This window comes from Xiphophorus maculatus, chromosome 23, assembly GCF_002775205.1.
Source record: "Xiphophorus maculatus strain JP 163 A chromosome 23, X_maculatus-5.0-male, whole genome shotgun sequence".
NCBI classification, from domain to species: Eukaryota; Metazoa; Chordata; class Actinopteri; order Cyprinodontiformes; family Poeciliidae; genus Xiphophorus; species Xiphophorus maculatus.
In genome coordinates, this window is record NC_036465.1 from 12,069,104 (window position 1) to 12,096,493 (window position 27,390).

General features: G+C 37.3%; 1 protein-coding gene across 1 annotated transcript; it reads left to right on the forward strand.

The window, feature by feature from the left end:
• The first annotated feature begins 6,336 nt into the window (after positions 1-6,336).
• ccdc69 (coiled-coil domain containing 69) lies at positions 6,337-27,390 on the forward strand. The gene is made up of 9 exons (XM_014469901.2): positions 6,337-6,448; positions 16,373-16,436; positions 20,143-20,345; positions 22,026-22,113; positions 23,374-23,447; positions 24,028-24,129; positions 24,208-24,327; positions 24,409-24,506; positions 25,200-27,390. Exons 1-9 carry the CDS (start codon positions 6,428-6,430, stop codon positions 25,366-25,368), a joined length of 939 nt encoding a protein of 312 aa, XP_014325387.1. The 5' UTR covers positions 6,337-6,427; the 3' UTR covers positions 25,369-27,390.

The following is a 27,390-nucleotide window of genomic DNA, read 5'->3' on the forward strand; positions in this document are numbered from 1 at the left end:
TAAAAATGAAAACAGTCTTTAATACATCAGAACACTGTCACATGTAACCCCAGAAACACTTCTAAAGTGTCTATTGACATCGATATGATGATGTCTATTGACATGGTAGCCCCTAGGGGCTAGTAGCCGCTAGTGTCCCTAAAACTAGGGACACTAGGGGCCACTATGGACACTAGCTTTATTCCCCTAAAGCTAGTGGCTGGCTTCCCTGCCTTTAGGGAAAGCCAGCCATGTTTACACCCTTAATTCTAATTAAATGAATCAGTTTTCTTCTCTAATTTAAACATCTGCTTGTGGGGGTAAAATGTCAAAAGCCAAAATCAAGGAATCCCTCTCCACTGCAATACACAGTGATCCTACCAAGATGTTCCCAGGCCAAACAGAATGGATTTTTGGAAAGTTCCGGGTCTTTCCTGTGATCTCCCCAAAGCAGAACATGAAAGGTGGGTGTCCAGAAGAAATTCTGACTCCTTTCAATGTGGAGGCAACAAAAGTTAACTCTGAGCTGCACAACTCATTTCCCTCTCTATCATAAAAGACTGGGCCAACTCCCTGCGGGCGAAGCATCAGTCTGTCTATCCATCTCATCAATCTGTCTATCCATCTTCAGGTGGATAAAGATGAATGGAATCATGGAGGAATTGAGTCAATCTCCACCATTGAGTGGGACTGAGGTGGAACACATCCTGCAAGATCTCCAGTCACACAGTAGGCAACACAAAGGCTAGAATCTTCAGAACAGGACCTTTTTTGTTGTGCATAGAAGTACTGATAACTAAACCACCATAGAACCCTGTACTGATTTGTAGCTTAGGTGTGAAAAAAATGAATTGTTTGAGATTTTAGATTATGTAATTCAAAAAGGCTGAAAACTATAAGGGTTTAGATGGGAAAAAAAGAAAACAGATCTGTTTTCTGAATTAACAAATTAGGGATGAATTCATATCAGGAAAAAATATTTAATAAAAATCTTTTATTGGTTTATTTTTTAATTTTTTCATGACTATCTTTTGAAACCTAGACTATTTTTCACATATTTTTCCATGTGAGTTTTCTGAAAACATAGTTATTTGCTTTTGAACTATTGTATTGAGATCCATGGTTTGAATTTGAGGTCAGTAACCAGGATTTATTACACAGAAATGTGATCGTGACAGACTCATTGTTTTCTGTGTCTGCAGAACCTAAAGTCTCCAGACTGTCACAGTGGTTTAGACTGAGGTGGCCACTCAGGTTGAACTGTTTGGATTTTCTCACGCTGATCTGTAATCTGCTCCACAATGACCTGCAAACTATTTATAGAGCTGTCAGAGCCTGAGTTTATATTGGGATCTGCAGCCAGTCTGTACAGTACTGCACCCTGACAAAGTTTGAACATTATCACCCCCCAAACTCCACCCCTCCCATACGCATTTGGACGGCATCAAGGCTGGAATGTGAATTTGTGTGTATTTTTAGCATGTTGTCGTCGTCGTGGCAGAATCAGGAGTAGCAGTTGTTGTTTTCAGCGTCACATGAAGTTTCCATCCAACAGCAGCTGCTTCATTTTCTGATGGTTGCCGTAAAGCTCCATCCACACTGACCTCATCATCCGGTGTCTAACTGCTGTCTGCTTTGCATTAGAAACATCAACAGAAACATCAAGCACAACTACATTCAACTGCTTTCAAATCTAATAAAATTTTAATTAAATTGGTCTTTCAGTCTGACAAGAGCACTTTGGTAAGAAACTAGCAGATAAATATGAGATTATACACAGATTTGATTTTCATGTTCATGAGTGAAGATTACATAAGTATTCATGTGATAGTACCCACAATATCCCTGCTCTGTTGTCTATTTTAACACAACAAAATTTTTTGTGCTCAGAAAACTCTCCTGAAAATATTCAGTGCTCCTACTAGTGCCCAGTGTGGGATTGGGATTATATTGAAATAATATCATCCCAGGATAAAGACAGCTGGTTTTGACAGAGTTCATTGAGGGATTTTGCAATAAATAAGTTCCAATGCTAAACCAGGGCTGTCAGTTCATGGTTTTTTTGTCTGTGTTTCTAATTTGTTCCATATAAATATATCAAAATACTAAATTAGTGGGCGTGCTGTGGTGGCGTAGCGCGACCCACGTTTGGAGGCCTTCAGTCCTCGCCGGTTCGATTCCCGGAACCGGCGACATTTGTCGCACGTCTTCCCCCTTTCCTATCAGCCTACTTTCATATAAGGGACACTCTAGCCCACAAAAAGATCCCCTGGAGGGGAGAAAAAAAATACCAAATTAGTTCCCCAAATGGAGAAAACCAGCTCATCTGCACGCCAATTCATATATTAAGAGAATCACAGTTAGAGATCACTGGATTTTTCTTGTTCTCCCTCAAAATAGGTTTCTAGAGTTTAGTTTTAAATGGAAAGTTTTGTTTGTAAATGTTATTCACTTCAGTATTTAAGCAGGAGTTCCCCATAGTGTTTTGGTCAGGATTTGTAAACACAAACTGGTGATACTATAACTACAAATTCATTGATACAGCTTAAAACAATAAATGGGACGACAGCTAATCTGACTTGTTCATCACTCTAAACAGTTTTTACTCTGAGCCTAAAAAATTAAACCCAAATATTCTTTTGTGTGGAATGACATCATCTTCTTCTACCTCTTCTACAGATCGTTGATTGAGAGACAAAATACTGTAACCAACACGAGACCTCCCTGATCATATGAAGAATTTACTGGGATTGATTTGGAAATCTTGGTTGCTACTAAATGTTGATACTGGTGTGTATGGGTGCGTGAAACGGGTGCATGTGTTTGCAAATGTAATGGAAGGTCTAGTGTAAAGCGCCTTGACTGGAAAAGCACCAGATAAGTCCTAACTATGGTAAGTGTTCCTAATTCAACAATGAGAAAGAACCAAAACAAAGAATGGCCATAATGATAGAGCTCCAAGGCAAAACTATTGCTATCTAAAATGGCACAAAAGCCATTCACCCCCCCACACCACAAAGATTTGGTGGCCACACCCTGTTATTATCAAGAAAGCATCTTGATAATCACTAAGAGTTTTTGCCCTAAGGACGAGAAAAAAGAGGAAGACTTTGACTTGTGGAATAGCAAGTGTGGCAAACAACAACTTTGTCATGTAGAGGCAAGTTGATTTGCATAGATTTTTTCCAACTTAATTAATAAAATGAAAGATTATCTAGACAATGGTCTGACATTAAAATTTGACACTGTGAAACATTTATATGTGATAAAAAAAGCAAATAAAAGAAAAGACCTGGAATAAATCCACAAGTTTGAGAGTTTTTTTCAAGGCACTGTACTTGTTTGCACTTGGAGTGGATGTGTTTAATCTGTTAGGCAGGTGTGTCATTCCAAGTGCTTTGATAAGCAAGAAGTAGCATATTTCTCTCTGTCTTATGTTGAGAGGGAGGCAAAGTATCCTGCAGTAACTGGGGTCAGCTGAGGAGCAGAACAACTGAGGGGAGCTGAAGACACTTTCAGTCCAGTTCTGTTAAACAAAACCTTTGTCTCATCTGTCATATCTTTATAGAAATAGGAAAAATCTGCAACAGATGTATGCCTCATTTAAAGTTTATAAATAAACATTATTTGCTTCAAAATAATTTTCTTTCTACAAGGCATCAAGACCTGAGGCTGAAATAATATCACAAGGGAACTTTTAAGGTTCTGCTTCCTCCTCTGTCTCCTCTGATAAAACTGAATCCAAGATCAAGTGCCAAGAACTGTGAAGGTTATCTAGACAAATATTTTCACCAAAACATGAGAGGAATTTTACTGAGCATTTGCTGAAGCAGTCAGACTTTAATCTGTTCTGATTGTGTCCCTTTAATGTTGTGATGTAATGATTGTATCTCATGAAACCGTGCAAAGGTTTGAGTTGGCAGAACAGCTGAAGATAAGAAAGTCAGAGAACATGAGAAGGACAACAGAGGGGAAACTGGTGGGCACTGTTTAAATGTTCAGTCCCCTTTTCATTGGTATTGGTTAACTGAATTTATATTCCATCCATCTAACATACCGAGATATAGATCAACTCATTTGGCAGAAATTTATCACAAACATGTAGTGAGCATTTCACACTTTTCCCGAATAGAACCATAAGAGAGGAACTCATGTAGACTCTTTGATTAACAACTTTAAAGATTTTGGTATCAAAGCATTAGCTTAAAAGGATCACTTTTAAACTAATACCTTTGCTATTTTCAGTGTGCATTGACTTTTGATTTTAGCTATGTATATTTTTTTATGTCTTACCAATAAATCTGAACACATCTATTAAAATTACATTCATCACGTAATGTCTACTGAATTGCACTAAGGAAAATTGTTTTGAAATGTCTGTGACATCAGCTGGTAGCCATGTGGTGAAGTCATTGTTTTCATGAAGCCAAGCAGAAAGATGTCTAACTTGACTGTGCAGCTGAAGTTGGACTTGCAGACATCATTACTCAGGGCTGTGTGCTTGATTCACTCAGATATGCAGTATTTTTACAGCAATATTATTGCAGTAAAGCCTCACAGGTGACTCATGAAGACAACTGCAGCTCAGGTGAAACTAAATGACAACCTACTTTGATCTTTTTCCCAGAATCTTTGCAGAGCAGAATAGGTCTTTGAGAACTGTTCCACTAGGAGAGACAGGGATTTTCTGGGTGATTTTTTATGGGAATGATGATGTTAATTATTTTAGTAGGCAATAAAGTAATAAATCCTGTTAAAGGCCACTAGAAAATTGATCTAAACTTTTAAAGGGACCGTGAAGAGACATTTTAATCATAATAATCAACTTGATTATTGTTTAACTTTGTTGTTATGGCCACTGTTAGAAAAAGCCCCCTAATTTCACAGAGTCCTATTGAAAATCACATGAGGCAGCTCAGATGCTTTTGATATCAGGGTAAATCAGGAAAGTCTGCTGGATAAATAAGCTTTTTATTGTCTTGAACGTCACACCATCCCCCCTGGTTTTTATGATTAGTTTAAGGTTTGTAGGGAAAAACCGAACAACCTTCAGATGGGAGATTTGAGGAGCGTTTTTAACCTCTAAGGACCCTGAAATGTCGCTACTTTATCATAACGGCTTTCAGACAAAAGAGGCGCGTCTGCGCATGCTTAATTTCAACATGCCACTTTAGGTGCTGTGAGAAATTACGCAACTTTCAAAGCTTTACTTCCCACAGTACATTAGGACATTCGTACTGTGGGAAGAACTATTAACCTTTTATATCTGAATGGCGTATTTGTCAAGGTTAAAGGGGTTTAAAAAAAAAATCCAAACAAAATGCATTCTTCTAAAACTGGTCAAATACAAGAACTTAGGCTGAGTGAAAAGGTAACAAAACTCTAAAACACTTTCTATCAAGGCTGGGGAGATAATAACCAAAATGGCCTCAAAAACAGTTTGGAAGTAAAACAAACAAACATCAAATTAATTAGTCGTAAATATAAAAATAAATAAATAATATGCAAAGAAAACAATCTAATACCTATATACTTATTATTATATAATAAGGTGAAAAAATAAAATTATTTCATACCATAAATTAAACGATTTAAAAAAAATAAAAGAAACACCATGAAAGACATTAAAATAAAGAAAAAAACTAGTAATAAAATATTAAAGATCTGTAATTAGTCTCGAAACAACAACAACACAGCAAAGAAATTGTTATACTAAATAGGATTAATAAAATATGCTTAAAAATAACAGATATAAAATACAAATCAGACAAATTATAAATAATAATAAATATCAAAAGGGTGGTATTATGTAAAATCGACTTTTACGAGCTTTATATCATGTTATAAAATTATTCAATCATCAAAAACCTTGCCTTGATATTTTTTTTCATGCATGTTTAAGAAATCCTTTAATCTAATCTTTAAGTGATGTGATGGCTTCCTGAAGGCAGAATTTCACAAAGAGCAGGAGTTTTTAGATAGACAGAAGTCCAATTTTAATTTGTTAAAGTATGAAGACAAATTAATTTTAAATTATATTTTAGCAGTTTTATAACAACTGAAGGTAACATAGTTACTTGATTGTGCTATGAAATGACACTATGTGCCTGGAAAATACGTAATACTTTCCCTTTAAATGAAGTAACATAATTCATTAAAAACATAAATGAAAGAATCAGACTGAATGAAAAGCAGACAAAGTAAAGAAAGAAGAAAAGAGCACTTGATAAAAAGCCCACTAAATAATTATGTAAATAAATGTGTAATGCTTAGATTTACTGAGTGTCTTTTAATGCACCACGATAAGCCCCACCCCTTGATCAGCGTCTACCGCGCTGCGTTCAAGTTTTTTTTTTCTTCAATTTGAAAGTTTGTCATCAGCAGATCCGGATCACCGGGACGGAGCACCGGAGAGAAGCCAACAGCAGAGCTCCGAGGTGGTGGAGGAATGGGCTGCAGCCACAGCAAGGTGAGAAACTCCGCTGAAAAGGTTTAAAGCACCGCGGAGAATTACAGGGGGAAGTTCGGGTTGTTTGTCAGAAGGATGCTTCTTAGCGGGCGGCCAGCGGCTGCTGCAGCTCCCGGTAAGCGGCGTCCAGAGCTCGGTTTGAGCCCACATATGCCAACCTTCCTTTGGACCAGAACCAGGCGGACAGGCCGGAGGCTTTGGTCGGTTTCTGCCCAGCAGATACAATGTGGCATAAGCTCTGTGAACATCTGTTTTCAATCAGCTTCGTGTTTGAATCTCAGGGTTTTCCCACGCCTTCCTCCCCTCAACCCCCTCTCTATATCAGTACTCCAGACACAACAAGTACGCTTAAAATCTGTAAAGGCAGCATTTTTTGAGATAAGGTATTTTAAAAAAGAGAGAAATAAAGATATAAAATACATTGCATCAACCCGGGCTTTTTCCTGCCTTGCTTTTGGTCTATAAATCATAAAATAAACCAAAACTCAAGCTATTTTGTCTCACTTTGGACTACATGTGGCCAGAACCTGAATGATACTTAACTTGAACCTGGGCCTATAGAGGAGTTTAATGACAAAGTCTAAAGCTAGATAGTTTCAGTTTTTAAAGACCTCTGAAGGTGATCATGTGCTCTCCAATCTCCTACCCTCATGTCAGACTCTTTCAGGAAGTTGTCATGGTTTGCAGACCCTGTCCTGCAGAGCTCCTGGCAGTAATTCCTCCTCTCAGAGGGAAAACATGAAGTTTGACAGCTGCTGTCCTCCTCTGGTTATTGATAGAAAGTGACTCCATGTGGTGTCCAAAACTAGGCCCGTAGACCTGTTGCAGCAGAGTCTGACTTTGATTTAGATTTATTTGAGTCTTTTCTGATACTTTGTTGAACTGCTTCCATCAATCTGTGCATTGTTCCTTTAAACACCTTCTTATCAGTTTCATTTTATTCAAAAATATTTTTAGATCATGTTTACTTCCTTCTGGAGCAAAATGGCCCAACTATATTTGAGACCTGAGAAATCAGGTTTGAAAGAGAAATTATAATTTTTTTCCTGCAAAACAACCAGACATGAAAATAAAGAAACTGTCAAACATGCCTCACTTTACTATAAACAAAAAAAGGGTATTTAGGCTATTTTTGATACTGACCAAAGTAATTATAGATATGTAATTGATATGTGTCAGTCTCTAAGCCAGATAACAAAATCACTTTTCCCGTGATCAGAAAGTCAAGCTTATAAAATCAGACCTTTGTTTTAGGACATGTTTAAGGTCTGATACATTGATGCAAAACTGAGGACAGAGTTGCAATTTACTGTTGTATTCAAAACTATAACTTCTATCAAAATACCTGCGCTGGTCTTTTATTTAGTGGATAACAGTCCATAGAAAAAAAAAACTTTGAATAGGTCAAAACTGGAATCAGGATGTCAGACTTCAAGGAAAACTAGATTTTGTTATTAGCTAGTAAGACCATGATTGCTACATCTCCAATACCTTCTTGTATGTCTTTCCAGATAGGCCTTTCTCTCCAGCGTTTTACATAATAATGTCACAATTTAGTCCACAGTCATTAATGCAAATTCACTAATTCTATTTTTCTGTGGATTAAAGCGTATTGTTTTTTTAATGTCAATATTTTTTTAGCACAGTTGAGCAGATCCTGCTGGCTTCCCAGTACAGAGCTCCAGCATGTACCAGAGATTTTTGCAGCAGAGTGTGAGGCAGCTGCAATGAAGATTAGCACCTTGGCAGTCTGAGCTCATGGTGTTCAGGTGGAAAGAAAATGTGTTGATTCCCCTCTTTGGATTGTAATGAGTTACGGCTCCAAGTGGAGGAGTTTAAGTACCTCCACTTGTTTATGAGTGGAGGCAGAATGGAGCTGGAGATTGTTGTATTGAGGTTGTAGTGCTTGTCTATTGTGGTGAAGAGATAGCTGAGCAAAAATGTGAAGCTTTAATTTACTAGTAAATCAGTATTTCAACTCTCTTCTGTGGTTAGGAGCTGTGGGTTATATCTTGAGTACGAACAGCTAAAATGATCTTCCTCTGCTGGGTGGATCGAGTCAACCCTTCAGGTTTATTGCTGACGAATTCAGGGTGAAATCACTGAAATATCAACAGGAGGCAGTAAGACGGTCTCGTTCCTCGTGAATGACACCTTCTAGCATTTAGATCAAAAGGTCAGACATGGATGGAGAAATATTCTCTTCTGTTGGATGAAAATAATTGATTTTCTGTGGAAATGTAATAAACAGCATTTTTTAAAAAGTTTTAAGAATCTTTAAATGTTGCTCTGTATACAAGAGTAGTTGGAACACATACACCTGAACTCTTGTGTATTTCTCAACCAAATCTGGAAACACTAAACTAACTGATTGTTTTACAGTTTTTCCTAAAGGAGGAACAGACTTTGTTTGGATACCATATGGAAGCTTCTGTAGTCTGGATGAGAAATGACCAAACTTGTCAGATCAAGAATGTTTCCATGCAAACTAAACTGATAAGAGAGAGCAGAGGTAAGATTGGGAACAGCTGCTTGATTTGGAATGATGCATCAGAAATCTCAGGAGATCTATTGAGGAAAGGCATTTTTCTGGAACAGAATTCTTTTTGTCAAGGATTTATGGGTCAGTGAATTGTGAGGACCTGTCTTTTTGAACTGTCTTAGAGTTCAAAAAGTTTTGTTTTAGTTTTTGTCCCTTTAAGGCTGCTCTGATTGATAATAGATGCTCTTTCTCCTCTTTTGTTTTGTTGACATACTGATTTGGCCACTTGGAGGGTTTTGTGGACATCTGCTTCATGATGATAAGATTGAGAGCTTCTGTGCCGAGTTTCCAGAATGTTATTCTGGAGCACTTTGATTAAAGGCTGGAATAAGCAGAGAAAATTTTCAGAAACCATCACAACACTCTTTAAACTGGGTAGTCTTGTTTGAATTTGATTGATCAAAACAGCCAAAGTTTTTAAAATTCCATAACCCAGTAATCTAACGTCCGGAGTGATTGAGCATGAATGTTGACCTGCTCTAAAAATTCCCCAATAAATCAAAATCCATTAATTATCTGTCAGTCATCACTGGCCGATGATCAATTTAGGTCAAACACTGAAAGGAAAAAAAAAAAGTTTCCTGATTTATTTAATGCATCAAAATTAAGAACATTCGGAGATGGTTGCTTTGTTGCATAACTGGAAATAATCTTGTTTCCTTATCGATTCAACCTGTTGCAAATTAAGGAAAAGCGGAGATCAACATCTTCCAGGGAAAGCCTCATCTTTTCAACACTTTAAGAGCCGACAATTAGCGGGAAGATTTCAGTTGAAGAAAACAAAAAGGGATAATTTAGCCCTTAGACTTCCTCCAGACTTATTTCTTCATCAGAGAAGCCGTCTCCTGAAGCTGTTGTGTAACAGGAAAGCCTGGTAAATCCTTGATAAGCTGAGAACAGAAGCAGGTCGGTCCAACAGGCTGATCGTCCCACCCTGGTGGATTTAACGGGATTATTCTTTGAAACAGACCAAATTAGTTCTGACATATTGGATGTAAACACAGAGTGCACATTACTCTGGCTTTAAAAAGGTCAGGCCCCTATTACCCTAAAGGTTTTGGTCCATTCAAGCCCAGTCAGGTCAGGGAGCCTTGGCTTAGCAACCTGGACCACATTGGAAAACCGTGTATTGATCAGGTTTACCTTTACCTTTAGGTAACAGTTCCAACCTGGAAGTTTAATCCCACTTGGATTGCATTTATGTACAGTCTGTCTGGTTTCTAAACAGAAATGGAATGCAGAAATCTTACAGGAATCTTGGTCGACTGTGGATTGATTCAGACCTGTCCAGTTTTTGTTCTTTGAATGAGACTCTGTTGTCACTGTTCCCACCCTGAAAGCTATCTCTCGTCTCTGTTTGGGCCACTGCTCACCTAATTGTTTAAAGAGAAACAAGACAAGAAGCCTGAAAGCTTCAAAGTTAAACAGGATGAAGAGGTTTGGAGCATTGGGCTGAATTTGAGGACCTTGAAACTCTTAAGTACAGGAAACAAACAAAACAGGAAGTTTGACATTTCTTAGAAAGAATACAGCCTTTATGATCTTTCATGGATGAACTAAAAATATGTGGGTGTTTTACTCAAAGTTTATGTCTTGCAGCCATGTCTAATTTTGACAGTACTGACCCATCTTCTTGTAACATTGTCCTTTGAGAAAAGGATATTTTGATAATGGAACCTCTTCACTTGTCCTCATTAAAAGGATATGTGTCCAAAGGAAAGAGTCATTTCTTTCTGATTATCATCAGAGAAGTCTCTTTTACTTTATAAAGCCCTTCATTTCTAAAGATGAACAAAAGCCTTTTATTTCCCAACCTGTGAGTAAACCAAATTAAAAATAAAAAGTGCTTAGTTGTGATAAGTTATGCTTTTACCACAGTTTACTTTGTTTTTTTTATTATTTGTTTAAACATTTTAAAGTGTATATATCCAAATATTTATCCATCTGTTGTTTCCTACTTGGATGAGGCCAGGTAACTGTGGCAGTAGGTTCCAGAGATCCCTTTCCATAATTCCTCCTGGTAAATCTGAAGGCGTTCCCTGACCATGAGGAATATATACAGTAGAAACCAAATGTTTACACAGGCAGTATAAGAGGCATGTGTTGTTTTTTTTTCTCACTGTCTGATATTAAACGAGACTAAACTTTTCCCGTGCTTGGTCAGTTTAGGCTAATATGCATGTCTGGTTTGAACTTTAGTCAGTTCCGCCAGAAAGACATGAATCTTTTCTGCTGTCCTGTCTTTTTGGGTTCTGCTTGGGAAGAACCTCAGTCCAGAAGTAAGGACTGAGGTTACATCCTGGTTAGATTAGCCACTTTAGCTAACTCCTCTTCATTTGGAGAAGCAGTAGCTAGGCAAGATCAATCTTCATCCATGAATATACTCCACTATTATGCTTTGCCTTTCAGATAACAAACAGAACTACCAGTAAGTTTGGGGATATGAGTGGTTAAAGCAATAATCATGTAAATGTAGAATTTAAAGCAGCTGTCCTCTCAGAATAAAACAGAAACCAGAGTAGATGCACTGCTGCTCCCTGATGTTCTGATGTCTTCTACATGTCGAAACATGTTGCTCCCCCTTTTCGTTCCTCCTCAATGAGAGACGACAACTCTTTCTGTCCTCTGCACTCACCGAGGGCTCAGACATTTGGGAACGTTATGTTAAAAGCAAAGATTTGACCCCCCCCCCAAAAACTGCAAAAATTTGTTTCTGAAAACAGCCCCAATTTTAGTTATAGTGTTGCACATAACTGCTAAAACAGCGTCTAAATCCTACATAATATATTTGGAAAAAAGGGAACAAAACTTCTTTCATCTTTCAAAGTCACCTACTTCAAAATATGTTCTTACAGTGGATTTAATTGTGAGCCCTCTGACACCCGAACTGCTGATTGTGTACAGACAGCCAGCAGGGGGTTGTTAGTTAGTTTGTGATGATGCTGCCTCAGAAGCTCAAGATGTGAACCAGAACATCTGTTGTTTTAGCAGATGTTTAATAATCATGCAGTAGATAGCTGCTAGTAAACTCTGAAAATAATCACATACAGATATTTTCCTCTAAGTTCTGAGCTTCTGTTAAGTCATAATAGGGGAACTTGTAGTTCTTCAAAGGAGCTGTGAAAGAACCCAAGCTGCTGCTTGATCTGCTCTGATTTTAACTCACCCTTTGATATATTTGACTCATCTTACAATAAGCTCTTAATGACCCAACAGTAAGACCTCTCACAGTCAGCTGAGCCAGAGTTTTTATTTCTTTGTGATTAGTTTCCTCTGAGTCACTGGTGGTGAGTTATTGCATCAGATTTCAACAGGACGTGGCTCAGACCTTAATTTATTTTGGAAGTTCTGTTTGTTGTTTTCATCTGACTAAACCTGTCCTATTAACCAATTAATCAGATGATAAAATAAAATGAGCTCAATAATTTCTATTCTGATTATATTTTTGAGGGGCAATTCTGTTTGGTGACATGATCCTTTTTATTTATGGTTTTGTAGGGCTCGACAATAAATCAGTAATATATATTGCGATTGATACCTGATCAATATCAATGGATAATATGAATTCTGTACCAGAACTGCACATCATTCTGGGGAATATAGGCAAGGCCTTAGCTGCTCTGCCTCTTAAGGCCAGCTAAGCAAGGTGGGTGGCGTCGACTAACTCGCTCTCTTTTTGGTTACCTAGCAACAATCTCTTGAGTCACTTCCGCAACAGCAGTTTACTGTTTTGCCCTCGTGCCTCATAACTGCTTTAAAGATACACAAGCTGGAGTGAAAAGTGGATAAAACAGGAAAGGTCATCATTAGTTTGGCAGTATATTTAAAGCAAAAAAAACATATCAATAATTATTGATATTGACTGATATGCTTATGATGCGTTTATTAGCCATGTTGTCCAGTCCTGTGGTTTTTCTTATGTTTTTCATTTCTGTTTTGTTTATTGTTTTTATCAATTGTGTTTTATTTTGGAGCTTTAAAATATCTTGCAGTTTAGGTGTTAAGCTTTCTTTACAAAATTAAAATGTATTGTTCTTCGACTACATCATTGCTTATTGCAATAATTACTGGGACGATACATTGTCCATTTGTAACATGCCTACATCTGATACATTTGGTGCTCTTGGGATATTTAGCAACCTTGTTGCGCTTTTTTTCTGGCCAAGAATAACTTGAAACAGTCTTTTTTCAGAGTCCAGATGAAGTTATTTATGGGTTTTTCTTTGTTTCCTGGCAGTTGTTGCTGAAATTTTTAGTTTGTCTACCTGACTATGGTTAGGCTTCAACATAATCTCTCATTTTTACACTCCTGTTTAGCATTCTTAGTTGCTTGGGTATCTTTTTAGATTCCTTTGTTTTACAGTTCGATTATGTTTTTCTGCAAATAATTTGACATATTTTTTTGCTTTCCCCATGACTTAGAAACCAGAAACATCAGTGCACCACAGGATAAAAGGAGCTTTTGATCATTTGGGTAGTTTCTCTTGTCATCATGACTTAAAGAGTAAACACGGTCAATCATATTCTAAAATTTTTCTTAAGATTTAGTCAAAGGTGGATGAATCGTACGAGTCTTCAGTGCTTCTTACTAAAAACTTTGTGAATGTAATTTTTATCTTCTAGTCCATATGTATAATTCTGAACATGTGGATTTGAGAATATCCTAACTAAATGTAAACTCCTGCAGCTAGGTCTTGTTTTTAAAGATCACTACAGTTATATAATAGACCATGCTAGGTGAATGGAAATGTTTCTCTGGTAGATTTATTAATTTTTAATTATTTTTTTATGTTGAATTTATTTGGATCTTTGTCATTTGTAACTTTTTCTAAAAGTATTATGGTTTTAATTTAGCCCCACCCTTGACTTTTAAACAAGCCAATCAGCTGACTGCCTGGATGCTCTCCTGAGCCTGGTAACTGCTCTTAGCTGTACATTTCTGTGTGGTGAGTTTTGTTCTTGAAGGCAAAGCTTTGCTGAAACAGAAGAGCCTCTGCTGAGATTTACGGCCTTTATGAAGGCCAGGGCCCCTGCAAGAACACATGCTTCTCCTCAGCACCACCTTCTCCCTCCGCCTCCTTCTCTTTCTTGCCTTCTTTCTCCATGTCGATGTGTTTGAGCCACAGATATTTATTGTTCCAGCTCAGTTTGAATAAAGTGTTTATGTAGTGTGTGAAGGGAGCAGCAGGTTTAAGGTGTGATCGTTTGACCTCTCTGTGTTTGACTGGAGAAATGATTTCTGCGAGTGTTTGGATCCACGCCTCACCGTGTTTGTGTTACAAAGTGCAGAGCCTGATGGATTTTAGGCACGTTTATCTTTTTATTTTTTGAAGTAATCCAGATCAACAATGTCTTCATTGGAGTGTGGACTGGGAGACAGAGGAACTTGGGTAGATTAGCAAAGTTGTGTAAATTAGAAATGGGTTAAAAATAGGAAATCAAACATGGTATCTAGATAACAGTGCTATCTCTATGTACAGTTTTTTTTCTTTTTATCTACTGGTCCACTGACCATTAGCTACTGAAAATATCTGGTAATGATCAGGAGCTTTAGCCATTGATGTAATCACATGTTCAGCTGATGTCTTGCAAAACATAAACTGGGCTATATAATAAAGATCCCAGGTCATTTTTGTAATACAGTAATTATTTTTCTTTAATATTGTATTGTGATTTCTGTTGTGTTTGTTAGAAATAATCATTGAAAGCCAGCAGCTAGAACACAAACACTGGTCTCTTGTCATGCAGCCACTGAGGTTACATAATGCTTCAGTAAAAGAGAGAAAGTTACAGCTTCATTCACGTGGAGCACAATTAGAAACCTCCTACTCTTGTTCTGAGGTTCGGGGCTTATTCTGCTCATCCAGCTGAACATTAGTCTTTAGTTTGTTGGGGTTAAATGATTGAGAGCAGTTCTCTTTGAGTGGATCATCTTGGATGCAATGTGATCAAATTACATTTCCATCCTGAAATACCTTTTTATGCTTAAATTAACTAAAAACACATCTATGGGTGACTCTCTAACACTCATTGTCAGTTCCTAAAATGTGTTTTGAACTCTTAGAATGTCAGTGATGGTAGTTCAGTTCAATGTCCAATCATAACTGCCTCACTGTATCATAGTAGATACAATGCCAGGTTGCTTTTACAGACCACTATACAGTATCTTCATAACTAAAGAACTGTGTCTGCGTTGTCCCCAAAATGAGGGAAGCTCAGTCATCTTGCAGGTTTCCTCTAGGGCTGCTCCTGGTCTCAATTCTGTTTGTATTTATGTGCAGGATTATATTACGTGTTTTGTAGATGATGCAGTTCCGTTGATGTCTTCAAGCTATAACCTTTATTATGTGCTGAGACCTTCCAAGTTGAAAGTTTAGTCTGCATCGAGAGTTAAAGAATCTTGGTGGATGATGCTTGGATTGATCACGACTTCATCTGCAGTAATGAGCTCTTTGCTCTTCTCTATTTCTAGTTTTGAATCACCTCAGAGCACAAAGAAGATGATAGCTTGAATCAGTTTAACATTATCACCTGCAAAGTTAAGACCTCAAGTGTCCAAACCGGATGCCTTCTTTTCCACAACACCATATACAGAATCAGTGAGATTGATTGACAGATCAGAGCTTACTCTGCTCCTGAGGGGGTTGTTCTGATCTGTTGCCATGAAGAAGAACGTACCCTGAAAGGTGAAGCTCTCAATTTATTGGTCAATCTATGTTTCAACTCTTCATAGTGGTCAAGCGATATGAATCATGGATCATGACTGAAACAAGTAGAAGTTACTAAAAGGAGCTCCATCATCCAGGTGGAGTTATGAATAAAGTTCCTTTACATTACATAAAATGGACTGAAGTGGGTTATCTCTTCAGGAAGGTTTTAATATGCCTCCTTTTGAAAGTTTTCTAGGACTTTCCGTAAGCGGGAGACCAAAGGGAACACACAAAACCTTTTAGAAAGACTACATGGCATTTCTTCCATGGGAATTCCTTGGGATCTGTGTTACTTTTATATACCCACTAGCTCTGCAATCCAATGTCATATAAGCTATTCTATAGTAATTTATGGATGGATGATTGCATTTCATCTTATATAACAGTATTTTTTGCAAAACATTTTCCCCATTTTGGATCTGGGAATCCAGCATTTCTTAGAGCACAGTGGAAACATTTAGTCGTACTTAAAATGTGCCGGCTTCAATTGTGAAACACCAGCAGATTTGCATCTCGCTGACAGCACACTGTTGATGGTTATCTGATTTATGATCACTTTCTGTCAAAACTGGTCCATCTTACAGCTGTGAGCAGAAGACTTGTGGAAAGTAAAGAGTCTCAAAAGGGAAAAATAAATTGAACTCAGACATCTTCCATTTTTTTTCTCTGCAGAAAAAGAGCAAAGGCAAGAAAGGAGAGAAGAAACAGAAGGACAGCAGCCGTCAAGATGAAGGAGGTGAGTTTCCATCTGGTAGGGAGGTGTTGTATCCAAACACATGAGGTGTGAAATAAAGTATGCTCTTTAACTTCTATTGGTCTCATGTTTCAAGACGAAACAAAAATCATCTGCTCTTCAGTAGGTGTTAAATTAAGCTTAGAGGAACATTACACTGTTTCATTATTTACAGATAAAAATTCTCAACAAAAACAGAAAATTAGTGTGAGAAAAAATTAAGTTCATCCCATTATCCAGCAGCTTGTTGATTCTCACCTAGCAGCAATAATTTCCTGGATGGCATTTCCAGCCTCCCACATTCTTTCATGTTGTGAAAGAATTTTGGCCCACTTATCTTCCCAACATTTCTTCAGTTCTTTGAGGTTTGCAGGAATTTGTTTATTCACAGCTCTTTTAAGGCTGAACATTGCATTTCAGACAGGTCGATGTTTGGAGTTTGACTAGGCCATTGCAACACATTGATTCTTGTGTTTTAGCCATTCTGTTGATTGCACTTTATGCAGGACACTTAGCTTTTGTTGTTGGACAGATGGCCTCATATTTTACAGTAGAATACTCTGGTATATGGAGAGTCCATGTTTGACTTTATGACACAAGGTATCCAAGTGCTGTGGCTCTAAGATAAACTTAAGTACACTCAGCATCCCTCAACCACCACTGTCCATGACAGCAGGGTTCAGATTCAAAAATGTTTTTTGAGCATTTTGGCTAAAAATGACAATAACCTCCTTATCCTTTCCAGATAAATGAGAAGCAATTTTCACTTCTCAGGGTGTTTTCATGCCTGATAGACTGGGTAGACTTGGTTTGATTGGGAACCAAAACTGCAACATTTCTTACATTTTCAGCTGGTGGGATTTGCTTTGACACTGCACTGTCAAATAATCCAAACCCTTTGAAAAACCTGTGTACCTCCCCTTGCCTGTGGTGGCGCTGCACCAAGAACCACTGAGAGAAATTACAAAAAAACCTCTTAAGAAGACATGAGTGCAACTTCCTTCTTCACAAAATGTAAACAAAAAATGGCATAGCATCAACTTTTAATAGTTGTAGGATTTTTCTTTTGTTGTTTGTAAAAGACAATAAGCCATCTCTTCCTCTAGCATTAGACTTGTGCATTTGTTTTGGTTGTATTTACCCAAAATGCCCTGCCCTATAGTCTGCATTCTGATTTCGGAGCCGTCTTTGGTCCGCTTGACATTCACATATCTGAACCATGTTGGATTTCACTTCAACGGTACAGAGACCTAGGTTTTTAAGCAGATCAGAGTTGGATTTCTTGATCCACATCAGAGTTTAATTGAGCATTCACACCTCCCCAAATGACCCAGACCTTATAGGCAAACAAACTATTGATTAATTGCTAATGCTCTCTCCTTCCTGGCATTGTGTAAGTACACTGCCAAAATGTTTCTAGAGGTGAATACTGTGACTATTTTACTAGCGCCTGGGTTTTGTACTCACTTTGTCTGCATTCCGGTTTAGTTTTTCAGTAAATAAAAATGACACTGTATTATAGCCTAGAACTGACAGAGCATGAATCTTCCTTCCACCAAGACTTCAATGTTATTGTTTCAGAATGTGGTTTCCTTTTGACTGTTTCACTTCGCTTACCTTCTTCACTTCCTGTTTCTTTGAGAACTCCCACGTTACATGTTTGTGTTTTAGTTTGACACACTTTTATACCAAGTGTCTCAAACTTGGTACCAAGTCTATCAGATTTGACACACTTGGATCTTTACATAGTTCATTTTAGTTAGTTATTTGAGTTGTAATCATCACAGGTATTGATATTTTGGAATTTATGTTTCAGGGATTTTATTCTGGGAAATAGATTTTTTTAAAGAGTTAATGTACCTGTAAGATCAAGGCTAAGAGATGAACTGATATTTAAAAACATAAATGCAAAAGTTGAAAGTTGGAAGCCTTTTCTTTAGACTACATTTGTAAAAAATAAAAATAAAATAAAAGACCACAGCCTTTCTGGTCCACAGAGGACACTTGGTGAGAAACCCCTCTTATCAGTGAACAGTGAAAATGATTACCAAACAACCTGTGAGTGTTTTTTTTTTTACTGGGCTGTGGGAGCCTGAACCATCTGTAGTGAAATGTGACTCACAGTCAGTTAAACTTCTCTCATTTCCTAACTTCCTGCTGTTTATGAGCAGTTAGACGACAGCGCAGAAACCACTAATTTCAGACGGGACACTCTGTCGTCATGCCATGAATCAGCTGCTGCATGTTCACAGAAAGAAACAGCTTGTATGTCTGTTTTTACAGTAAACCGTATTCCAGTTTAAACACAGATTCATTAAGAAGTGTTTTCGCTCCTATGTTCATATTAAAAGGAGCAACTCTTGGTCTGCATATCTTTCAGAATAAAGTCTAGTGAAGCCGTTAGCTCACTTGCAGACAGGCTCTGACCTGTTTCTACATCGCTTTTGTTCTGGGATTATCAGAAAAATACTATTATTTAATTTAAATAGCAATGGGAGTTTCCTCTGTTTAAACACCATCTGAGATTCATGTTTTAGATTGAAGTCTTTTAAGTTTGCACATATTTTAAATGAACTCTGCCAGATCATGTTCAGCACTGTACCGTCATAATAACAGCTCTAGTTGAGTTTGTGACAGTTTTTGTTGGGCTTACTGGGTTCATCAAAACAGACGACGTCATTGGAAATGAATGATCTGTGTGTGTTTATGTGTCTAAAGTCATGTCCCTTCATGTTCATAATGTAATCAATTACAGTCAGGATCCCTTCCTGAGTGTTGTAGGGCTGAGCTGTTGGAAATTTTGATGACTGATTTGTAGGATGATAACTGGGCAAATGTTAAAACTTGATTTAGATTTTTTTATTTTTTTGTATAGTTTTCTGCAAATGATAAGTAGCTTCTACTAAAGCTTATATTTCTGCTTCAAGAAAGCTGATTACAGCTGAAATGACATGCATGTCTCAAAATCCTACCTTGTCCTTCCTCTTTTATCCTGTAAATGGCGCATTTATGACAAGTATTTCTATTGTCATAATTGACAAAATTACCTGGCTAAGGTAATGTGTCACCTTAGCCAGGTGACACATTACAGATTTTCAGTGGGTGGACGTGTGTGTGAATGTGTGAATGACTGTGTTGTGAAGCACTTTGGGGTCCTCTGGAGTTGATAACTTGCTATACAAGTACAAAGCTGCTTACCGTTTACAATTTCACAGTCATCACAGATTTTGAAAAGACCAGGTGTTCACTCTAACAGACTGGTTTTAATTTCATGACTGAAAGACTGAGAATCACACACTTAACCAGGCCTGCTGATTTATCAGCAACTTAAGCCAACGGAACGCAGTAAACATTCAGGAAACCTTCAGGAAACAAACATAATGTCAACATTATGTGGTGTGCCATTATTATTATTATTAATTAGTATTATTTCTATCTTAACAGATAATTTCATTGAACTCTATTGTACCAAAAACATGAATAATGTTTGATAAACTGGTTTAGTATGTGGAAGATATTTCATTCAAAAATTTCAAACTGAAGCTTCACTGCTTTCATATGTTTGTGTTCATAATGTCTTAATTTTACAAACTTTTTTTTTTCTTCTTTTTTAAAGAACTCCTTTAAGGACCATGTATAAACTGTGCATGGGAACAAGGTAGTAGATTTGCTTAGTTTTTTTTTTTCTTGCTGGTTTGTTTCCTCGCAGATAAATGTTCGTCTACTGACCTGGATGTTTGTCTTGAGAAGCAGCTGGAGCGTTTCGAGTGGCAGCAGCTGCAGCGTTTCGAGTGGCAGCTGAAGATTTTAAAGGAAGTCCTCTCAGCCAATGGGAGTTCAGAGAGGGCGGACCTACTGAAACATCACACTGACGAAGAAGTGTGCGCACTTGTTCTGAGCATCCTCGATAAGGTGAGAAAATACTGATTGATACTGAAAATACTGGCTAATTGTTAGACCTTTTGAATCAAGAATATCTTAAACAGGACCTGTCTGACAACATGCTTAAATAAATGTAGGAATATATCATGCCTCAATGAAAAGAAATGAAGAACAGCTGACAAACAACATTATGTGGTGTGACATTTTCAGTCTGAAAAAGGAAAGTCATTTCTAAGGCTTCTGGGCCTCCCAAAAACCACATCAAGAGTCATTGTCTACAATTGGATAACCCGTTAGTAGCTAGCTAGTTCATTAGCTAGCTAGCGAGTGGCGACTTATACATATAGGTGGTCTCAAAACAACCATGACATCTAAAGCACTGTAAGCCTCAGTCACAGTGGGGGATTTAACAAGAAACAAACTGGATAAAAAAGGCTCCTGTGGGAAAGTTCCAAGGCCAAAACCATGATTGAGCCTCTCCACACACCCCTCCCCCCAAAGCACAAGACCCTGTCTCGGGCTTCTAAAAAATAAACATCTTTATGAACCCCCACCCCCAAAATTCAGAAAATTATTCTGTGGACTGATCAGAGAAAATCTAAACTTTTTGAAAGTTTTGGTCTCTCAAAAGAGCCTCTAAATGGCTCCAAAAAAATAAAAATGAGGGATCTATTTAAAGTTTGGATGAGAATCTAATTAATGCCCCAAAACTTTGCATAGAAGGTGGTGTGACTTTCTTCCACAATGATTTTAAAAACTTAGCGACAGTTATCACAAATGTTTAATGGATGTTGTTGGAGCCAAGTATTGCACAACCAGCTACCAGGTACTGGAGGCAATTACTTTCTGCACTGGGCCACGTTGGTTAGATCTTTATATGGAACAACCATTTGTTAACTGCGCTTTGTATTTATTCAGTTTATGTTTGTCTAATATAAAATTGTTTGTATTGAAATGAAACATGTAAGTGTTGAGAAAAAAAATGTAAAAGCACAAGTCTTTTTGGAGGTAACTATTTTTTCTCACCGCTATATTTTTCATGGCCACGTAAAGGTAATCCTGCATTACAAAGCTTTTTTTTTTTTTTTTTTTTTTTTTTTTTAGATTTTTTATCATTTATAGGCAGAACTAATGCATCTTTGTTCCTTCTTTCATCATGTTGGCTTTTTCCTGAATTTAAAAGATCCTTATCATTTCGACTATTGTAGCGACTTCTGCTTCTCTAAACCTGTCATGACTGTCACGGTTTTCAGTTTTGCCTTTCATGGGATTGTTTGTATGCAAGAAAATAAGCTGGGAGCTCTTGACTCTGCTCCGTAATCAGAAGCTGCTGTAATCCTGCAGCTTAAGTCATGTGGCCTTCTGAGTTAGCAGCCAGGAGTTTGTTTACTCTGCATGTGATTTATGTTGTCAGCCACGTTGTACTGTCTGCCTGCGTCCTCGCTCTGACCCGGACAAAAAAAAACCCTGATTCAGCAGTAATCACTGGATCCATTTTATATTTTGTCACTTAATTTGTCCCTTTTCTCAAATTTTTAAATAACCCTTCTAGCAAAAGGTTTAATGAAAAAGAACTATTAATCCACATTGTTTTAAAAGATGTTTAGACACCTTCTGCTGTGCAGTTTCATAGTACAACTCTCAATTTCCCCCTCTTTTTGCTCCCGTCTTTCATTCTGTGGTGGAACTGACTCATCACCGGTTCTGCAGGTGAGAACAGAGACGACAGCTGATCTGAACGTTCTGCATGAACGCAAAAGTAAATCAGCCGTAGAAGAACATGAGAGGCATGTTGAAGGTAAACATTCACTGTGTCATGGTTTTTGTTTCATTCATTTGTCCTGCTTTCCGTTTGCATTCCTCTCGGGGTGGATTTTTCACGTCTGGGCTGTCGGTTCACATTTTTTGGGAATACTTTGTGAAGCTCTTCTGTGGGTGGATGTTAACACCCCTTTGTGTTTATTTGAATTGTCTTGTGTAGGAATGCATGAGAATTCCTCCAAAGTTCCTGTTTGCCATTCTTCCATCTCTGTCACTACTTCTGGTTCACTACTTATCACGCAGCAGTAAAAAAAAAAAAAAAAAAGATAAATAAGCCAAAACATGCATCAGCATTTTCTTTGTGGACTGCAATTGAACTTTAGTCAAACCACTGAAAAAAGTGCAGCCTCCTCCTCCACTTCACAGGAGAAACGGCAATAAACCTTTAAACAGGTCAGAGGAAGTCGGGCTTTTTTTGCATAAATATAAATTCTTTACAGTTATACACAATCACAGTTGATTTTTTTTTCTTTTTCATTTGACCATGAAATGTTCATCCATGTCACAAATAGTTTTTTGGCATTTGAAATATTCAGACACTACTTTCATAGCCACTGTTTAATCGTTAAATGGCCTCAAAGGTGTTTTGTCTGTTGTTACCTCAGCGCCTCTCACGCTTTGGTTGTTTTTCTGTCTCACAATACAGAGTACTTAATCCCAAACTCTAGTTCTCCTCAAGTATATTTCAACTCTGAGTTTCTTTCCAAACTGAGATTGAACTGTTTTTTTAAGACACTTCAGGTCTCAGCTGCTCCCACCTGGAGCAACTTTTGAGATAAATCTGTACGCGTGTCGCTGCCAGAAGGTTTTTCCATCCTTGGTTAAGAAATATGTTTCTTATAATTTGTAGTTTTCAGGCAGGGAGAGTCTGAGGCGTAACTTTTTTTTTCTCTCTTCTTGTCTGATAAAGTGATGATACATGCTCCCCCGCTTCCTAAAAAGAGAGCATCACCATAGAAACCAGGCCCCCTAACATTACTCAGCAGCATATTCATTCTTACATAAATTCATCACCACATAAGTTTCATTTTTTCGTGGAACAAACAAAAAGCAGTTGATTTTGGATTCTCAGAGAGTTGCTGCATTGGCACCCTTCAAATTTCTATCTGAAATGTTTTTTCCACACCACTTCATGTCAGTGAAAATAGTATGGAAACCCATTTTACAGTACACTGTTTGCATGGTGTATTTTATCATGTGATGTTGCTGAAAATAAACATCTTGTTGTTTCTTGCAGAGCTGCAGTCCAAACATGAACAGGAGAAAACTGAACTGACAAAAAGGTTTCAGGCGGCTGAAGAGATCCTCAAGGTAACTGTGTTAATACAAAAGGCAATAAAGCCTCTCTGATATTGAGGTCTTAGTAAAGCTAAATGTCAGAATATGAGAAAAAATGAATATCGCAGTGTTTATAACGCAGTATCAGTAGTTTTCAAAGATTAAATAAAATCTTGAGGTTTTTAAATTTCAATTAATCTATCTTAAGTATGAATTCTTACTTTCCAGAGTTTCATTCATTTACAAAACAGATCAGATTGACATGGAACATTGTATTTTTTTTCTCAGTAATAAAAATGAGAAATTATTAGAGGAATAAAATAAAAAAGGGAAGGCCAAGATTTTGAATCAACCAGGAATACGGTTGGTATTCTATATAAGATCACCACTAAGAATAGCACAACAGTATAAACCTTGATTCAGGTATGAATATGAACTAATTCATCATCATTTTTAGGGAGATTTGTTGTGACTGAATCATAACACCCACCAGGCCAGTTAAGGTGGCAGGACAGCAAAATGTCTCTGGAGATGACTGTGTATTATTACATGAAATCATGTCTGTTTTTACTAACTTTCTCTACTTGTGTTCATAATTTTGCTCTACCTGAAGGCCAAAGTGGAGCAGTTAACAGCTGAGCTGCAAGTCTATAACGAGTTGAAGAAACGAGTTGAAGATTCAACTTTTAAAAAGAATTTGCAAAGAAATATTCAGGTAGTTTTGAACACAGCTTAAGAAAATAAAGTACAGAATTTTGAAGTTTTTACATAAAAATTCTTCAATATTGTTCAGGAACATGGCAGCCCAGGTGCATTCTGGGAATCTGAGCAGGAGTCTTTGCTGTTTGTGATTGAGATGAAGGCTGAGCGTGTGCAGGAGCAAAGCAGGAAGCTGCAGCAGATGGATGAACTGGTAGGTTTAAAGAGTTTTAAGACTGTAACTCCTTGAGCTCTTAAAGGTCTCACTGAAGACGTTTGGTTTTCTTCTGTTCAGGTGGAGAAGAATCTGTCTCTGGACGACCAGATCGTCCACGTCCTGCAGCAGAACGAGGATCTGAAGGTCCGGATAGACAACTGCCAGACCCTCATTCAGTAAGTGCACATATGAGGCCACCTGCTGGCCAGGCCAACTTCCAACTAAACTAACAATAACATTTGTATTGAAGAGGATTCAACAGTTAATAATCACTGTTTCATACTGGTAACCTTAATTTATTTATTTAGAACACAAAGGCTCTTATTGTGCAGGTTTGACATTTGTTCCACTTTGCACTCAAGGTAGACATTTAAATATAAATATGTAAGTACATTAGGAAATAAAAAGAAATTCTTCTGCAGTTTTGTCTACCACAATTTTTCCTTCCTTTTAATTTTCCATTAAAATACTTTCATACAGCTCTGTGACCGGCCAGATTCTTCAGCAATTATCTTTTGTGCTTTCCCCTCTTTGTGTTTGCTGTCAATAACTTTCTGCTGGCCAGATGTCAAGTGTTCCCCATTGTTGTTTCAGTCTTAACATAACATTTATGTATTATACATCATTTTCTGATTAGTTTTGTGTAACATTTTGAGGACACAAAATTTTGGGTTTTCTTTAGCAGTACTTGGCACCGAATGTAAAGAATCTATAGCAGATGAGTTTCAATTTTTCTAATAAAAATTTGTGAAGTTAATAAACTTATCAAGGAGAAGTTTATTATCAAAATAGGCTTTGTGCAAAAATGATCAGAAAACAACCAAAAAAATGTTAAAACACTTGTTAATTTTCCTCTTTCTGTTTTCTAGGCAGTTTTCAAAGGAACAGCAGGACCTGAAGGTGGCGCTAGAGAGACAGATGGCAGTAAACCAGAATCTTTCTCAGGAAAAAGAGCAGCTGATGTTCAAACTGAGACACAGAGATTCATGTCCAGGGATCCACCTGCCCCCCATGATGCAGGAGATCGCCCCCAGATGACCCTGATTACACACAATTCTCAAAGCGTGACTCTGAATTCTCTGACCTAGTTTACTGCTCGGGGTGTGAGACTCAGACTGAACTGACAACCATCTGGGATCCGGTTTAAAGTGTCTGGTGTATGTTAAAAATGGGACACAATTTGTCCTTCTGGCTGAATCTCTATGCAGTGTGCTGTCACACAGGCTGGTAGATTTGAGACTGTGGGCACATTCTGCTTAGAGCTGTACAGGTGTGTTTTTTTTTGTATTTCATTGCATTGTAGTGGTTTCTTTAACTGAAAAAGGAGAAAGCCAATCAGTCTCTGATACAATGAGCTAGCAGGAAAAGGGGATTCAATGCCTTAAAATATCAGGTCACCCCGGATTAAACTTGGTTTTCTAATGTCTCCATCTCAGAACTCACAACCAGCACAAAGCTAAAACTCAGCTTTATTTCTTATTTTTTGCAAAACATTGTTTCATACTTCAAATATTTCATAAACACTGGTAAAACTCAACAAAAATTATACAATATGAGAAGCTAAAACCAGTTTCTCAAATCAAATTTTGATGTCCGTTAGCTTTAAGCTTTGGAAATCCCGTATTATATATTTTCACTTTATTTTTGTTTTTTTTGCCTAAAAGTAACCTGGTCAGCCACTGACTTTAATTGATGATGTGAGTAAGACCTTCCTCATCGAAATGTCTGACATACTGATCGTAATATGTTTTTTTTTTTTTCTGATAGAATAAGTGCTGTTGTTTACAGATTTATTTCACAGTAATGACTTGGAGACTGAAGCATCTATTGACTCTTTGTCTAAATGTATTGGTCCATCTTCTGGGCTTGGAAATAAAGTGCCTTGTTTGTTGACGTACAGACTTTCTGCTTTAGTTTCTCACCGATGGACGTGCCTCTTCTCTGCAGAGCTCAGTGATGGTTTTGAAGGAATCTGTTGCTGCATAAATTTGTTGGATAGCATTTTTTGTTCATGTTAGAAAGTAGTTCAGGATTTTGGTTGTAAAAGAGTAACAGATTTCTTTCACTTGAACATGGCAGATTGTTGATTGTCATAAAATATAAGCAATCAGCCTTTGACCCACTGCAGATCTGCCATGTTGGATTCAGTTTTTGAACTCTAGTCTGTGCCTACATGCCATGCTGAAAGGTTTGATACCGTGAATTGAATAACTATACTTTTTCAGCTTTTTTTTTTATTTTTTTTTCCGCCTACAACGCTATCCTTACTCCCTACCACCACATGAAACCAATTTCACAAATCCCTTTTGTGCCTATGGAATATATTCTTATTTTTTGTTATTTTACTGGATGTTTAAATTTGTTGCATTTCTATTAGAAGTATTTTACATGACTTTGGATAGCAAGTTGCAACATTTAGTGTTTCACGGTGAGCAATATTTTTCCTTACTTGCTTCATTGAACCATCTTCAGTTATGCTAATGTGCTAGCTGTACTACATATAGATGGTAATGTGGAGTTTTGAATGAAATACATGCTAACATTACACAGCAGCAGTTTTTCAGAGCTGGGGTCAGTAACGCTTCTTTTTGACTGTTTACCAGTTTATTCAATTAATAACGTTTAGTTAGATGGCACATCAGCTTAATGTTAGCTTGCTAGCTTTTTTTTTAATTTAATGTATATTATTAGTATGTTTACTATCCCAGTTTACGATCAGGACATACTTGTTAGCTATCATAAAACAGTCACTGTATTATGCTGCATTTGTATTTTTTAAAAACCATTTAGGTTTTTGTATTTGACATATTGGTGGCTTAAAAAAAGATAAAGTTGTCAGTGTTTTGTCAGCTCTGTCAATATGCACCAGCACTTTGACCAGCTTTTTTACAGGAATTTGTACTATAGACTTGTTTTTTGGTGTGTTGTACAGCCTTGAATAATATTTCTGCTTCTTACAAAAGTGCTTTTTATCTTTTCTCAGCAGATAGTGCAGCCGATTGTTTTCATGTAGATACTTGTACTTTTTTGGCTTTCAAAATAAAATAAAAATGAAACTAA